Source organism: Eurytemora carolleeae, unplaced genomic scaffold (assembly GCF_000591075.1).
Source record: "Eurytemora carolleeae unplaced genomic scaffold, Eaff_2.0 scaffold75, whole genome shotgun sequence".
Lineage (NCBI taxonomy): Eukaryota > Metazoa > Arthropoda > Copepoda > Calanoida > Temoridae > Eurytemora > Eurytemora carolleeae.
Genome location: NW_019396178.1, coordinates 36227 through 53623, shown reverse-complemented (window position 1 = coordinate 53623; position 17397 = coordinate 36227). Strand labels below are relative to the sequence as shown.

The 17397-nt window shown below is 30.4% G+C and overlaps 1 protein-coding gene across 1 annotated transcript; it reads left to right on the top strand.

Moving 5' to 3' along the window:
* The first annotated feature begins 5868 nt into the window (after window positions 1–5868).
* LOC111697332 (guanine nucleotide-binding protein subunit gamma-e) lies at window positions 5869–15996 on the top strand. The gene is made up of 5 exons (XM_023467288.1): window positions 5869–5956; window positions 7718–7771; window positions 8526–8605; window positions 14114–14198; window positions 15615–15996. Exons 1-5 carry the CDS (start codon window positions 5891–5893, stop codon window positions 15633–15635), a joined length of 306 nt encoding a protein of 101 aa, XP_023323056.1. The 5' UTR covers window positions 5869–5890; the 3' UTR covers window positions 15636–15996.
* Window positions 15997–17397: the final 1401 nt, after the last annotated feature.

Here is a 17397-nt window from a genome sequence, read left to right as displayed (position 1 = left end):
AGTTGTTGAGTGAAAAATTGTTGTACAACTGCAGTGTGCTGTGTTGTGCAGCTGTTGAGTAAAAAAATGTTGCAGAACTGCAGTGTGCTGTGTTGTGCATTGTGCATCAGTTTCTAAACTCTCTCTGCATAAACTTTATCGATAATCAGCTGAGATTGGTTTCTTATTTGCATCAAATCCATCAAATACAAGATAAAAACATAGGCGCAACCTGGGTAGTTTTGAAGGGTGGGGGGGAGAAGAATTATTTTGTTGTGTAAAAAAATACTTGTCCCACTGCATAGCAAGTTGTCACTTTCTATCCGAACTGACACATTAAACAATTTCTTTTCTTTTTTTCTTCTTTTTTGCCGACAAATGCGTTGCTTAAAAAGTTGTAATGGATTAATATAAGATGAGGCGGGCCGTACGCTCCCCCCCCCCCCCCTACAGCTAGTTGTTCCTCTGATGATCGGACGTACAAAGAAACCCCCAAACATACAGTATATATACACTACCATACTGTAAATCCAAGATTTAGAATCCTAATTCAATTTTTTGAAACCCCTTTTTCTTTGATTAATATTTCGCTCCACTTCTTGCTTATTTTATGCATGGTTAGTTTAAACAGCAAAATATGATAATATGTATGGAATGCATATATATTACTTATATGCACATATCATATATTTGAATTATTATCTTTTTCTGAAAACAGAAAATGCATCCATTTAAATATTATACTTTTTAAAATTGAGAAAAGTTTTTTAAATTTTAAAATTCATTAAACTTTTTTTTTGATTTTAAGTTTTTCTTAATAGTTTGAGTTCTTTGTGGTTAAAAGCAAGTTTTTTAGCCCAAACAACAATAAGGTTAAAATTAAACAATTTTATTCAACCCCGAAAAAAATATTTAGTTCCGAATAATAGTTTGGATTTATGAATTTATTTTTGATTCACATATGAAATTATCTTGTCATTTTATAAAATAATATTCTCTAATTTAAATTTGATTTTTTAAAACCGGATTGGACAGGACGTTCTAATACTTTTTTTTTACCTAGGAACAACAAAAATTTTTATCCTAGGAACCAATACAAGAAAATAGAGTACATGTCTCAGAGTTGATATATGAATAGATATCCATTTAAGGGGGTTTCGCGCCTTATTTTCTAGTAATAACTTTTAACTAGTTCTGTTCAAGTCGCCATTTCAACCATAAGCAGAAGCTATAAATTTTTTCTGCTTTTTCTGTGTTGGTAGATTTTCACAAATCCTAATAGTCAACATTTTTTCCGGCAATAATGTTCGACCAGGCTATGAAACCTTCCTTGTGGTCATTTGAGTTTTACTAACGTTTATTGCAAATACAAACAAACAAACAAACACACAAACACGCATGAAATAATACTATATATTATATATATATAAATAGTGGATAAAGGTTTCTAGTAATCTTGTAAACCCGGCCTGAATACTAAACCTATCTGTTAACAAGGAACACGTACTCTTCAAAACTTTTCTTTAGAATAAATCAAATTATGGACATGGACATACTTTTTTACTTAGTACACACTTTCAGAGCAAACAAGTAAAATGTATAATTGATTGCAGGAAAGGGTCGCGAAGCGCTATAAAAGCATAGTTTGACTAGAATTGTTGCGATCATGTTATGGCACAAAATTGTTACAATTCTAGATTGGCATTGCTGCTTTAAGTGTTATTATCATTTATAACTTTAATTTTAATATTTTAAAATAAAATTATTATTTTTAATTTCAAGCTAGAGCAGGATCAGAATAACTTTGATATTCTTTCATATAAAACCTTTGCAATATAAAAAGTTGTTTAATGTATACATAAACTCTAATGATTTCGACGTTTCAAGAACGGTTTTCTTTTTGACATATTATAAAGAACGTTTTTTTGGCTTCAATTACTAGTTACCAAAAAACATGCGATTTATAAGTTTTTGAAGAAAAAAATCAAATTCTTTTACAAATTTTACTACAGAAAAATTCCAAATGCGTCCTAAAAGAATCTAAACATTTTTAAATCAAAAAAGTGTCAAATGGTCCTGCACTCTGAATTAAATGCCACAATCAAAAACAATTCTTAAAGATTTCACATTCTTGTAGAATTCAACCATATTTTATATTTTGTGGAAAGTTAAATAGCTTTAACCCTTTAGAATCTATTTTATTGGTGTATTCAAATTTAATGCATTCAAAGTATACATTGTAAACTTAGAACCTTAGAACAGGATTTCAAATTGCTGAAAAAAGAATAATTTGTGACTGACATCTGTGTCTGCGTGATCCGTCCAAAAAAGTTGAAACGGAGCGCAACAACAAACAAATATGCAGTACGCTCTCGGTATAGCTTATTGCCTATAAAATTAGTAAAGGATTAGCGTACATCATCACTCTATACACTATTAACTCGTTGCGCAACACTAAGTCCGGTACAAAAGGTAGGTCCGGTTCAAACTCAATGACCCTATTCCACCGTGGAATGTAATCCACTTCCTGTGGGACTACTTTAATGACCTAATGGGCAAATTAAATTTTAATGTACATGTGTTTTTGTGCCACAATTAACACTGAAAATTCTGATTCATTTGAAGTGCCGGAGTAAATATAATGAACTAGTTTACTAGTATATGTGAGTATGTAATGTACTAGTGATACTAGTCTATGAGTATTTAATGTACTAGTATATAAGTATTTAATGTACTAGTGTATGAGTATTTAATGTACAAGTTTACAAGTATATGGGTGTATAATGTACTGGTCTACTTATAGTATATGAGTATTTAATGTACTTGTGTACTAGTATATGAGTATATAATGTAGTATTGTACTAGTATATGCGTATATAATGTAGTATTGTACTAGTATATGAGTATATAATGTAGTAGTGTACTAGTATATGAGTATATAATGTACTAGTGTACTAGTATATGAGTATATAATGTAGTAGTGTACTAGTATATGAGTATATAATGTACTAGTGTACTAGTATATGAGTATATAATGTACTAGTGTACTAGTATATGAGTATATATTGAACTAGTGTACTAGTATATGAGTATATAATGTACTAGTGTACTAGTATATGAGTATATAATGTACTAGTGTACTAGTATATGAGTATATAATGTACTAGTGTACTAGTATATGAGTATATAATGTACTAGTGTACTAGTATATGAGTATGTAATGTATGTCTGTATAACGGAATACCGTGTTCAATTATCTAAAGACTGATCACTATACTCTACTATACACTCCACTCAGTGGAACATAAAAGAATTGAGTCTCATCAATAGATTTGTTTCACCACACACCTCTCAATCCTCTCAAGGGAGTTCTAATACACATATAAATTATACATTTGCTCAGAGATATGTCTTACAGATATTTCTTTAGATTTAGAATATTTTTGTGTTCGACAAATTAAAAATTAAAAGTGACCGTAAACAGATGGATTTAAAGAGTATTTGTTTTATTCTACCGTTGACGCGAACCTAGATAACAGATAACCAATAACAAATGAGACCAAGGACCTCCTGGCCCTTTGATTTTGATTTTTAAGAATATACTTTAAAAGAAAAGAAATTTATAAATATAGAAATCCAACATTTGATAACTCATGTTCCCCCTCCCACCACCAGGTTGTCATGGTTTGGACATAAAAATTACCAAATTTCCAGTACACATTTCCGGGAGAAGGACATTTTTGTTTGCCATTGAAGGGTGGTACAAAATTTGCCGCGTTTTGCGCGCAATAATTTGATTATTTCCCGTCTCCTTCATAATATCAACGGAAAACACCTATACTGATTTATCTAGAATAGGTGTCTCGAAAAATTAGTAAACTTAAATGTTGCATGAAGGGGATGAAAATTACAACCTGACTGATAAGATAGGATTGACAGTAGAAAAGGTTCAATGCTTTGATCGCTTGTTTAAAAAATGTTCATCAAGAGTTAATTAAATTCTAGACAAAAATGTTTTTTTTACAAAAATAGAAAAATAAGATGAAAAACAAATTGTTGAGATGACATTTTCTTGAAGACAAACACTGGAAATTTAATGAAAAAAAGAGAAAATAAATTTAACAGAAGAGGTAAAAAATAATTCAATATTTCAATTTTTTCTTATCATAAGTACACGTAGCCTAAAGGGAATGTGAGCGTAACTTCAAGTGGTTCTTCATGCAAACCTTTAACACCTGTTTCTGGTAAATAATGTGATAGATATTGTCGTTTTTATAGGTTCAAAAACGACAACTCCTGCATGATTATTTCTATATTTTTTCCTGCAGTAGAAATGCGCAAGTCACTTCAGAAGAGAAACCACAATTGAAAACAATTATATTCATATTTTAATAGCTTGTATGGTTACTGTTATGAATTTGGTATTGCCAACTTTTCATGTCGAGAGTGACTTGAAATTACGCTCACAGTACCTTTATACAATCAAATACATGATATTCGTTAACCTTTAACGGTTTTTAAACCTTATTTTATCTAAACTATTTTATAAATAACAAAAAATGAAATCAAAATATAATGTATTTCCTCTCACGTGGATAAATTTTAATTTAGTTCTGTAATTGAAAATACATCAATCGAATTGAAGTGGGCCGGCTTAAATGTTCAGAACATTCATTTCAGTAAATAAATGTAATAAGGGTAATAGTGAATTTTTTGCAGAGGCGCAGCTAGCCCTTTTGTGAAGGAGGGGGGGGATTTTATTTTCGAATTTTCCAATCATTGCAGGTTTGCCTGTGTGTTAAATATATACCAATTTATTTTTATATCCTATGGCTTGTTCTTGTGTTAATAAAAAGTTATATACTTCCAACAGATGTAAAATGAACGACATTAGTCTTATTTTGGGCTGGGCCATTCTGACTTTTTTCTAGCCGTTCGTTATTTGTTAGTTAAAACCGTTAAAAGTGTTTTTCAGGCAGTCGTTCGCGTTTTAGCTAAAAACGGCAAATATTTTAGAAATCGTAACGGTACCAGCCGTTAACGAGCCGTTGGCGATTATTTTATGTAAAAGTAGCGAAACAATTCACAGAAAACATTGAAAAACATTTAAAAAATGCAAAAACAAAACATTATAACTGCATAACATTATAAATTTCAACAAATAAGCGAGGGAAAAAGGGCGTTTAAACCCTTCAAAATGGATTAAAGAAACCTTTTTTCATGCAATTTTAAGCAGAAATAAGAACGAAAGTTGCCGTTAATTTACACATTTACACATTCATTTCGTTTTTTTTTCAACCGTTAATCCAAAGCAGGTTTTTGTTCCATTAATTGTTGGTCTATATAGTCCTTTAAGCAGTAATAGTTCCTGGAAGTATTTGTTGACTAACTTTCGTCTGTCTAAAATCCATATAGTCTGTAGTCCCTCCCCTCTTGTTTACCGGTAATCCTAGTTTTTTCCATAGATAAAGATAGATTACGCATAAGACGACATTTTTCATCTTGAAAGATATAAATGTACAGAGATATTTTAAAGATATTCCTATTATATAGATTAACTAGGTCGGTTGTGAACATTGGCTGTTCTTATGTTATTGAGTACATGTGGTGTACATGAGTTCTGTATAGAGAAATTTAAGTTAGTATCTCATGTCCTTCTTAAGTTCTCGTCAATATGATATATTTCTCAGTGAAATATCACTGTTCAAATAGTTACCTTCCCGTAGTTATTTTACACTCTATTCTATGAAATCCATTAAAACACCAAACCACCCCGCTTATTATTGATATACACTTTGACCCCTAGAAGTATGAGTTTGCGGACTGTACAATTCTTGGTGATTTTGCTTACATAAGCTATCTATGTTTGTTTATTTATCTATGGTTTTTTCTTGATGTTCCTTTTATTAAAATGGCTAACTTCCTTCGAGTTGAAAAAGAAAAAATATTAGGAAATTCTATTAGCATCAGAAATCAGGTTTGTGNTAGTTGCACCACTAGTTATTTTATAAAATGGATTCATAAATAAAATATAGGTTATCAACAAAGAATAAGACTGTAAAGACAACTGGAAACTCTTAAAATATTTGATACCAAGGTTATAATTAAGTATTCTGCCTTAGATTTAGTAATCCAATGGCTAATTTAATGATTTTGCATAGAAACAAACAGGTTTACAATTGCAGTGAATCAAGAATACAAGGAAACAGGCAGTAAAAATTCCTCAAGTCTCGTCATTTGTGGGTAACCATGTACATTGTACAATCCTTTTATTTATGATTTTGTGTCTTGTTTATAATTCAGTATTAAGAGACCGTAACCAGAAGACGACATTAGAGAACGCCTTTTAGGATTTAAATTAAATGTTGAATGAACAAAATGGACTTCTCAATTATTGTAGAGAACAGGAAAAATCACCTTTGACAGAAGAGATTAAAAAGAAAGTTTTTTAATGAAATCAGACTGAAAACCAACCCAAGTTTATATATAGCTTAAATAAAATATATATATCACATTGAGCTTCGCATTAAACGATATTGCCATCGAAACCAAACGTGAGAGTAGGGTGAGGTTTGTACGTACATGTATCAAGACTTTCAAGCAGCATGCATTTTTTGCATAACTCACGCCATGGGTCCAATACACACTGGGTACGGATCATGCAACGGTTGGACCCGTGTGAATTTGTTTTACTATCTGTCTGCCTTTGTAGGATTATAAATAAGAAAAAAAGGAAAAATTACTTTTTATTGAGTATATGACATTGATTTAATTTAAATCAATTTGTAAAATAAAGGATATGATAAACCTGGGGCCGGCAGTATATATATATATTTATTGTAGGGCTTCTTCTGTAATTAGGGATACTAAAAAATATTTCAATATTTCTAATCATAACATTATTAGGATGTTAGATAAAACATAAACATGTAAAAATATACGTGTATTTTTGTTTTATGAGATTTAAAAATTAAAATTTTTGATATACACCCAACATCAGAACATTTGGAGTCACAGTGTTTCATTGGCTTCATTTGCCAATAGTCTGCAGTTTAAATTCATATGTTACATTCTGCATCATTTTATTTTTACTAGAAGGGGATCATTGACTTGGCGTATCGTCCTGGTTTACTCTTACATTATAGTCTGTATATGTACTGTTAAGCTTTCTATAGCAGGTGAAAAGTCGGCCCGGTACTTGAACTGAACCAGAGTTTACAGTGACATATTGTCCTGTCGACCCGGTACTTGAACTGAACCGGAGTATACAGTGACATATAGTCCTGTCGGCCCGGTACTTGAACTGAACCGAGTTTACAGTGACATATAGTCCTGTCGGCCTGGTACTTGAACTGAACCGGAGTTTACAGTGACATATTGTCCTGTCGGCCCGGTACTTGAACTGAACCGGAGTTTACAGTGACATATAGTCCTGTCGGCCCGGTACTTGAACTGAACCGGAGTTTACAGTGACATATTGTCCTGTCGACCCGGTACTTGAACTGAACCGGAGTTTACAGCGGCATATTGTCCTGATGAATATACAGTTATGGAAAATTTTCCTATTTAAAATTTGAGATTAAAAAATTAAATTACAAAAAAATACATTTTTTTTATTTGCAATCCTTTTAATTCCAGGCAACTGTGTGAGGTTTTTTTCTATTTTCACACATATATATAGAATTGACAATTATGACGAAAAGAAAACTAAAAATAATCAAAAATTATTATTTTTTAGATAATATTTATAAGTAATAAAATGGACACTGCAGCAATCAATAATATGGACAAGGCAAGTAAAAATATATCTTAAATAAAGTAACAAACCATTGAAATCCTTTTTTTGTTAGGAGTACTAAAACATATATTTCAAATTTTTTCCTTTTTCTTGTTTTAAAAAAATCAGGAATTTTTTGATCACAAAATTTTATCTTTTAAAAAATGATGCAGAAAAAGCGTTCTTAAATATTTTAACAACACTAGTGTTTATGATATGTTGAGACTAATGTTTATGCTATGTTGAAACTAATGTTTATGCTATGTTGAAACTAATGTTTATGATGCGTTAAACTAATGTTTATGATATGTTAAACTAATGTTCATGATATGTTGAAACCAATCTTTAGGATATGTTGTACTAATGTTTAGGATATGTTGAAACTATTGTTTAGGATATGTTGAAACTAATGTTTAGGATATATTGTATAGTAATGTTTAGGATATGTTGTACTAATGTTTAGGATATGTTGAAACTAATGTTTAGGATATGTTGAAACTAATGTTTAGGATATATTGTATAGTAATGTTTAGGAAATATTGAAACTTATAGTGTTTAGGGTATGCTGAAACTAATGTTAATGATATATATTGAAACTAATGTTTATGATATGTTGAAACTAATGTTTAGGATATGTTGAAACTAATGTTAGGATATGTTGAAACTAATGTTTATGATATATATTGAAACTAATGTTTATGATATGTTGAAACTAATGTTTATGATATGTTGAAACTAACGTTTATGATATGTTGAATCTAATGTTTAGGATATGTTGAAACTGCAAGTTCAGTTGTTGAAACCTCAGATAGCCCTGGAACGAACAATGCTCAGTGAGAATATTAAAGAGTAAGTTACTACAGTTCTAAAGAGAAACAACAGAGAAAAATTTAGTCACAAACACAGATATTAGAAAATTATTAAAAACTACATTAATTGATGATAATATTTAAATACTAGCGCAGCACAGCAACGCAGTTTTACCTGGAAACTAAGTTGTTTCTTCAAAAGTTGACATTCTCTACAACTTTTAAACCTAGCTAATTACATTCCTATGGTTCTACCGAGTTCCCCAGTTAATATTTGAAGCAAATTGGTCAAGTAGTTCATGAGTTCTTTTCAGACATACAAAAAAAACAGAAATCACAACTTTATAAAGATACTATAGCTTGGGAACCCATCGGTCCCCACACGCACCTCTCACCCTTTAGTTAAAGTAAATTCAACCTAAAGTCTGACCAGCGTCAACCTTGTTGCACCGACCAGTCCTATTGAGTGTCTGCTTTATTTACCCAATGTCCGGGTGATACAGTACAAACTGGGACCGGAAAGGTTGACCCGGCTTGGAAATTCAAATGTACTACGGCTGCTCGTGCCCAGGTTACTCCAGTTTTCTTGGGTTATTTTCGAACAAATAGTCAAACAGACAGACAAACAGAGGTTACAACTTTATATTTATTGATATGAATTTAAATAGTCCAATGTAAATGAATCTTAGTGATTGTGGCGGTTACACAGTCTCATTTACCCATTTCTCTTAACAAGTTGATTTTCAAAGTACTTAACGTTTGAATGCTTTAAACCATGGCAATCAAAATTCCAATCAAAATTCGAGATAAATCGGTCAATAAAAAAAGAAGTGGAATTCTTTTTTTGTCTATTTGATTGGATGTACGATCATAAATAATGAACCTTGTAGCCGATTTGCCTCAAATTTGATTGAAAAATTCGGTAGAACCTACGAAATATAGTTATGTTTAAAAATTAAAACTTATGTGGGTCGACTTTTACGGGCAAAGCTGGTTTCACAATAAATGTCTCTAAATCAATGCATGGTTNGGGGTTGGAGGAAGGGGAGGAGGGTAAGATGGAGGCTGAGGAGGCCTAGTAGCACCAGTAGAGGACAGAATACAGGGTTACGTACACCAGAGTACAGTATATTCATACACCACTGTACATATTATTCTTACACATACTGTACAGTTTCTACATACACCACTGTACATTTTATTCTTACACATACTGTACAGTTTCTACATACACCACTGTACATTTTATTCTTACACATACTGTACAGTTTATACATACACCACTGTACAGTTTATTCTTACACATACTTTACAGTATACATCCGCCACTGTACTGTTTATACATAAATCACTGTACAGTTTATACATACACCACTATACATTTTAAACATACACTACTGTACAGTTTATACATACACCAGAGTAGATTTTATACATACACAACTATACAGTTTATACATCCGCCACTGTACTGTTTATACATAAATCACTGTACAGTTTACACATACACCACTATGCAGTTTAAACATACAGTACTGTACAGTTTATACATACACCACTGTACAGTTTATACATACACCAATTGTACAGTTTATACATACACCACTGTAATTCATACTTTTTGCAGTTTACAGCTAATACATACTTAGTGCAGTGTACAGTTAAAATACATTATGTGCAGTGTACAGTTAATACACATTATGTGCAATGTAAAGCTAATACACATTTTGCGCAGTATACAGTTAATACACATTATGTGCAGTGTACAGTTAACATACATTATGTGCAGTGTACAGTTAACATATATTACGTGCAGTGTACAGTTAATACACATTATGTGCAGTGTACAGTTAACATACATTATGTGCAGTGTACAGTTACATTATGTGCAGATTACAGTTAACATACATTATGTGAAGTGTACAGTTAATATACATTATGTGCGGTGTACAGTTAACATACATTATGTGCAGTGTACAGTTACATTATGTGCAGATTACAGTTAACATACATTATGTGAAGTGTTCAGTTAACATACATTATGTGCAGTGTACATTTAACATAAATTATGTGCAGTGTACAGTTAACATACATTATGTGCAGTGTACAGTTAATACAGTTAACATACATTATGTGCAGTGTAGAGTTAATACACATTATGTGCAGTGTACAGTTAACATACATTATGTGCCGTGTACAGTTAATATACATTATGTGCAGTGTAAAGCTGATACACATTTTGTGCAGCATACAGCTAGCTAATACATACTTTCGTTAAGAAATACATACTATCATTTGTACATCCTTGTTGTGTTTACTTTACAGCCCAGAGACAGTACACTGCAGTACAAAAGATACATACACCTCTGAAATAACTATCCTTATATTACAATTCTTTGGTTCAAAGAAAATAATAAACTAACGTTTTAAAAAACCGAACAAAAAAAAACTATCGTTAGCATTTTTTTGATCAGCCGGTTAGGTCAACGAACAATTTTTTTTAACGAACTGCAACTGTCACGTTTTCCGTTTATAGTTTGTACGAATTTGCTGTACGTACAGTCTGTATGTTTTCTGTACGTACAGTTTGTATGTTTTCTGTACGTACAGTTTGTACGTTTGCTGTACGTACAGTCTGTATGTTTTCTGTACGTACAGTTTGTATGTTTTCTGTACGTACAGTTTGTACGTTTGCTGTACGTACAGTCTGTATGTTTTCTGTACGTACAAGCTCGTCCATCTGCCTAAAAATCGGTCCTGTACTTTAAGTGACTTCAATAAAATAGAGGCTTATCATGAATTCCTCGCTTTGTTATCAATCTTTGTTGTTGTTAGTTCCAGTTCTGTCCTAATACGTCAGATTTGAAAATGTAAATATTGTTTTAAATTCCGCGTATTCTTCAGAGAGTACTAAGAATGGATCGAGACAGCTTAAAGCTTCAAATCTCTAATATGCAGTTCCAGGCAAAAATGGAACGATGGCCTTTATCCAAATCCATCGATGTGTAAGTTTTATCAGCTTCATTTTTCTGTTCGGTTTGAGGGACTGTATGTATAATTCCATGTAACCATCATGCAAAAATGGCAAAGGAATTGAGTTTTTGCCACAAACTCAAATCTTCTGATCCCAATATCTGTGCAACCAGATGGTGCGAACCTTTGATATTTCAAACTTAGATTATTTTATCTATAAGTATTAATAGTTTGAAATATCTAAGGTCTACGACATTGAGTTGCAAAGATATAGAGAATGAAACCTTAATCTGATCAAGAATGTGGACGATACCGTCTGTTTTCTGACTCGAATCATGTTTGCAAAGAAACCGCAAATGAAAAAATTAAACAATTTAGAATAAAAACATTAATATCTAATCCATACTTGATCAGACAAAGCTTTTTAAAGTAATGTTATAAATCTGTGCATGGAGGGTCATGTTACAGTTGTTTTAATAAAAAATGATGGTTGCCACAAACTCTGAATTCATAATCCCTATATCTTTGGAACCCAATGTAGTACATCTCAGATATCTCAAACTTATATTATTTGATCAAAATTCATAGTTTGAAATATCTTAGGTTTTACGACATTGGAATTCAAAGATATTGGAATCCAAAGATATTGGAATCCAAAGATATTGGAATCCAAAGATATTGAAATCCAAAGATATTGGAATCCAATGATATTGGTATCCAAAGATATTGGAATCCAAAGACATTGGAATCCAAAGATATTGGTTTAGAAAACCAGAGTTTGTGGTAAAGACTCAATTCCTTTATCAAGTTAGTAAAGCCTATTTGAAAAGACATTTAGAAATCTTATAAAAAAAAACGTTGCCAAGAGGTTGAAACTGCTGAAAAGTTAATCCCTTGTTCTTTCATGGATATTTTGCACTTAATCCCATTACACCCAAGCCAAATATATGAACATGGAAGTTCAATTGTTTCCAAAATATTGAATTATATATATTTTTCCTGTTGGTTTAGTGATTAATCATACAAAAAAATTGTATCGTTTTTGTTAAAATTTTTTATCTCTACGTCAAACATTTTAATATTGTTTTAAAAATGTGTGAAAGAATAAGGAGAAAAAACAACAAATACTTTTTTTAAAATTGAATGGTTTCTAAAATCATTTTAAAAGATTAATATTAATATTAATATTATAATTTGACTTTTGTTTTTGATTGAAGAGTGTTGTGAGATATATTCCAGGGAAATCGCATTATAAAATTTGTTTTATTAAACGAATATTTGATTTTGAATCTCAATATATAAAATTAAAGAAGAGAATTTATGGTATATTCAAATCTTGAAAAACGTGAGGGTAAAAAGAATGCAAGTTGTTAACATGATAGATTCATTTATGAAAATGGAAGTGAACCTTTTCCACTTAAATTTTTAATTCCATATATCTTTGCAACCTAATGGTGTAAACCCTTGATAGTTCAAACTTAGATTTTATAATCTAACAGAATTCATCTGTAATATTAAAGGTTTACACGATGCATTAGGTTGAAAAGTACAGAGATTAGAAAATTTGAGTTTGTAGCAAAAACTCAATTCTTTTACTTAAATTTTAAAAAGATTATTTTCCAAGGAGGTGAAAGTTTCATTTCTGCATTATTTTTCATTTATCTAAAAGGAATTGAGTTATGTCATAAACTCAAAAGTTTTTAATCTCTTTAAACTTTTGATATATCAAATTAAGATTATTTGATTTAACAAAATTCAAAATTTTAAATATCTTAGGTCATGCGACATTCGGTTGCAAATATATGATTAGAATATCAGAGTTTGTAGCAAAGACTCAATAACTTTTTATCACATGCAATTCCTAAAATTTAAGTTCACAACCCCTTAATTGTGATAAGGAATGAGTGTTACGGACAAAATATGTTTTTATTGCACGCTCTTAATATTCAAAATTGGTTTGTTCAACTGTACAGAAAGTACATATGTTATGTTGCGAACAACATGTGATTTTTTTTATGTAAAAATCATTTTAAAAAATGAAGATTTATTTCAATTATATTTAATATTTTGGGAGGAAGATGTATATCAATGATTATGAATATTCTAGGATGAAGATGTATTTCAATGATTATGAATATTCTAGGATGAAGATGTATTTCAATGATTATGAATATTCTAGGATGAAGATGTATATCAATGATTATGAATATTTTAGGATGAATATGTATATCAATAATTATAAATATTTTAGGATGAAGATGTTTATCAATGATTATGAATATTCTAGTATGAAGATATATATCAATGATTGAAATTATTCTAGAAAAAATATGTATATCAATGATTAAGAATATTCTAGGATGAAGATGTATATCAATGATTATAAATATTCTAGGATGAAGATGTATATCAATGATTATGAATATTCTAGGATGAATATGTATATCAATGATTAAGAATATTCTAGGATGAAGATGTATATCAATGATTATAAATATTCTAGGATGAAGATGTATATCAATGATTAGGAATATTCTAGGATGAATATGTATATCAATGATTAAGAATATCCTAGGATGAAGATGTATATCGAGGAGAACGAGAAGAGTGACCCCCTGATCCATGCCCCAGACAAGAAGAACAACCCCTGGCTAGAGAAGGTATGTACTCTGTACAGTCTAGGGTATGTAAACTGTACAGTCTATGGTATGTAAACTGTACAGTCTTGGGTGTGTCATACAAATATAAAGTTAAGTAATCAAATTCTACTTATTATATCCTTATGTGTATGGATAAAAAAACAATTTCAAAATCGAATAATATTTACCAATTCAAATTTGCACTTTAAAAAGTGTTTTTTTTTAAATAAAACTGTTTAGTTTTCATTCATAGACGCGAAGCTTTTTAACTTTACGGAAACGCAACATACTACTCCAGGACCATGATTAAGGAATTAGATTGAACATTTTTTTATTTTTATGACACCGCCTAAATGGTATCTCTGTACACAGGTTTAAGTAAACGGCCTCACATAATCAGATATTTCGATTATTCTTTTTGATGTGAAATTAAATGAAAATTTTGATTGTTAAGAACAATTTCGAAATTTTCAAAAACTTGTGTTAAAAATCTTTAGGCATTTTCGCGAAACCCTAACCTTAATTTTTGCGAAAACCTAAACCCTAATTTTTAACTTAAAATTTTGCCAGATCAAAAAAGTGAGATTTCAATTACTTTTCTTTTACTTACACTTCATTTTATTCGATTATTCTTTCTTCTATTTACTCCCCAATATGGTGAACTCCGTGGTGGTGTTAATAAAATTAATTATGAATTAACCCCTTACAATGGACCAAAATCTACCAGACCTACTTCAGTCAGAACTCAAAGTACCTTGTAAAAATATAATTATATTTGATCATTTTTAATTCTGAATAGCATTAAAAATACCTTGACAAATTTACGCAAATATTGAGTTTTGTTTGTTTTATTGATCCGCTGTATTTATTCCTGCCAATGTATCATTGTATTAAGAACATTTAAAGCAAAAGCATAGTATATCAAGGCCAAGAATGTATGTTATGATAACGAAGCATAGTATATCAAGGCCAAGAATGTATGTTATGATACTGTAGCATAGTATATCAAGGCCAAGAATGTATGTTATGATACTGTAGCATAGTATATCAAGGCCAAGAATGTATGTTATGATACTGTGGCATAGTATATCAAGGCCAAGAATGTATGTTATGATACTGTAGCATAGTATATCAAGGCCAAGAATGTATGTTATGATACTGTAGCATAGTATATCAAGGCCAAGAATGTATGTAATGATACTGTAGCATAGTATATCAAGGCCAAGAATGTATGTTATGATACTGTAGCATAGTATATCAAGGCCAAGAATGTATGTTATGATACTGTGGTAAGGGTCAGTTCTATAATTTTTTCTATGCTGAAACATCATAAGATTGAAATAAAAAGTATTGACACAAGCGGACATTTTCCATAGGTCGTCTTAGATCTTTGAAACTTTTTCTTCACATTCCCTTTAATTTTAAACTTTATTTCAGAGAAACTGTGTACTCATGTAAATACCGGATCGGAGAAGAAAGAAGAGGACATGTGTGACCCAGCATTTATTTATCTTTTAGTTTATGTACTTTATGTACAGCACTGTACAGTTCTCCCTCGAAATATTTGTAGATAATTAAATACCATTGAGCCATGAAATAACAAATCTGTGTACTTTTTCCAACCACTGACAACACCCTCCCCCCTTGCTTGTTTTCCTTATGTCAATTCTTCTGCAAATCCTGTTTTAACCTCTATTTGATGAGGCTTGATTACAAGACATTTTATAATAGATTTGCAATAATCTACAAAATTATCTTTTATGAAATATTTGTTTCTTAAAATCATTTAGAAAAATAAATTTGGTTTCAAAATCTTGAATTTGCTGCCTTTAGAAATAGAAATCTCAGTTTTTTTTACATAGCTGGATTTTTTTTTCATCCTAATTATCCCTAAGGTAATTATAGTTAACAAAAATAGAGAACACAACATCCCGAAAAATTATAATATTGGGGATATCATGGGTTTGTCAAAAGTTTGAAAATATCCATTAGTAGAATTCTAGAAATAATGATCACAAAATCCCCTATAGTCTTTCCAAAATGTGGTCTGTCTTTTTGTGCTCTCAATATTAACAATTGACAATTTTAGTTTTATTTAATTAAATAAAAATATGAAAGAAATTCTTAATATTGACAGCACAAAAAAAGGCAGACCATATTTTGGAAATGTCATGGTCATGGAAATTTTCTGGCTTTTGTTTCATGAAATATATCCATAAATTATCTCCTGAAAGTGTTATAAAGAGTTTTATACAGTTTTATGTATTTCAGGTGCCATATTTTTAAAATATTTTTTTTGTAAATTTATTTGCGAGTTTTGTATTGCTAAATTCTAATACGGCTGAAAAAAGGTAAATAAGAACCAAGAACTCATCACAAAATCTTTTTTCTAAACTTCATACAGTGAAACCCTCAATAACGAATACATCGAAAGAATTCCTCAAACGTTGTATTCTTCACTTTCTAATAATGGAATGATGCAGATATTTAGTTTTTTAATTAAATGATTATATGGAACTCTTTAAAACTGTTCCCGCATATTCATGGCTATTTATTTATTTTCGCAAATAATGAAATTTACATAATATAGTATAAAACTCATTGAAAAATTGTCAAGACGACATTTAATAAATTCTTCCGATGTATTCATTATTAAGGGTTTCACTGTATCTTTCCAGGTCCTATAGTATTATAGACATGTGTTATTTCAAACGTAAAGTTATTCTAAATCAAAAAGTCTGAATTTTAAATTTATAAGATTTTACACCATAAGGTTGCAAAGAGATGTAATGGTTTCCGTGAAACAGTTTAATGCACAATTGAAATTTAAATTATCCTTTCCTAATTTTTTAGAAAAAAAATAACAAATTAATTTTGAAATTAACCTTTCAAATCGTTTTCTTTTAAAACCATTAACAATATCCGGGAAAGAGAAAAAGTTCTGTAAGTTTCCTAATTTGTCTCTGTTGCATTAATAAACGAGAAATTGACAGTCTACACGAGACAAAGTTCAAAAGGGTATCGTTGTGGATGGAGCATGTATCTCTTTAATGGAAAAACAGTCCTTTAAAGGACGACATTTTACAACATATTTCTGTAAAAGTACAACCTCATAATTATTCAAATTTTATATATTCAAATTGGAACTTTATAAGAAGAAATCAATTCATAAAATCTCCTTTTTATGCATGTTGGATTACGTTCAGAGGATATATTATTT

Bases quoted from the DNA above. Each gene is read 5' to 3' on its own strand.
- LOC111697332 (XM_023467288.1), top strand. From the start codon at position 5,891: ATGGCTAACTTCCTTCGAGTTGAAAAAGAAAAAATATTAGGAAATTCT. The intron at 8,606-14,113 runs GTAAGTTACTAC...AGAATATCCTAG, and splicing joins CTCAGTGAGAATATTAAAGA to GATGAAGATGTATATCGAGG. The intron at 14,199-15,614 runs GTATGTACTCTG...ACTTTATTTCAG, and splicing joins ACAACCCCTGGCTAGAGAAG to AGAAACTGTGTACTCATGTA.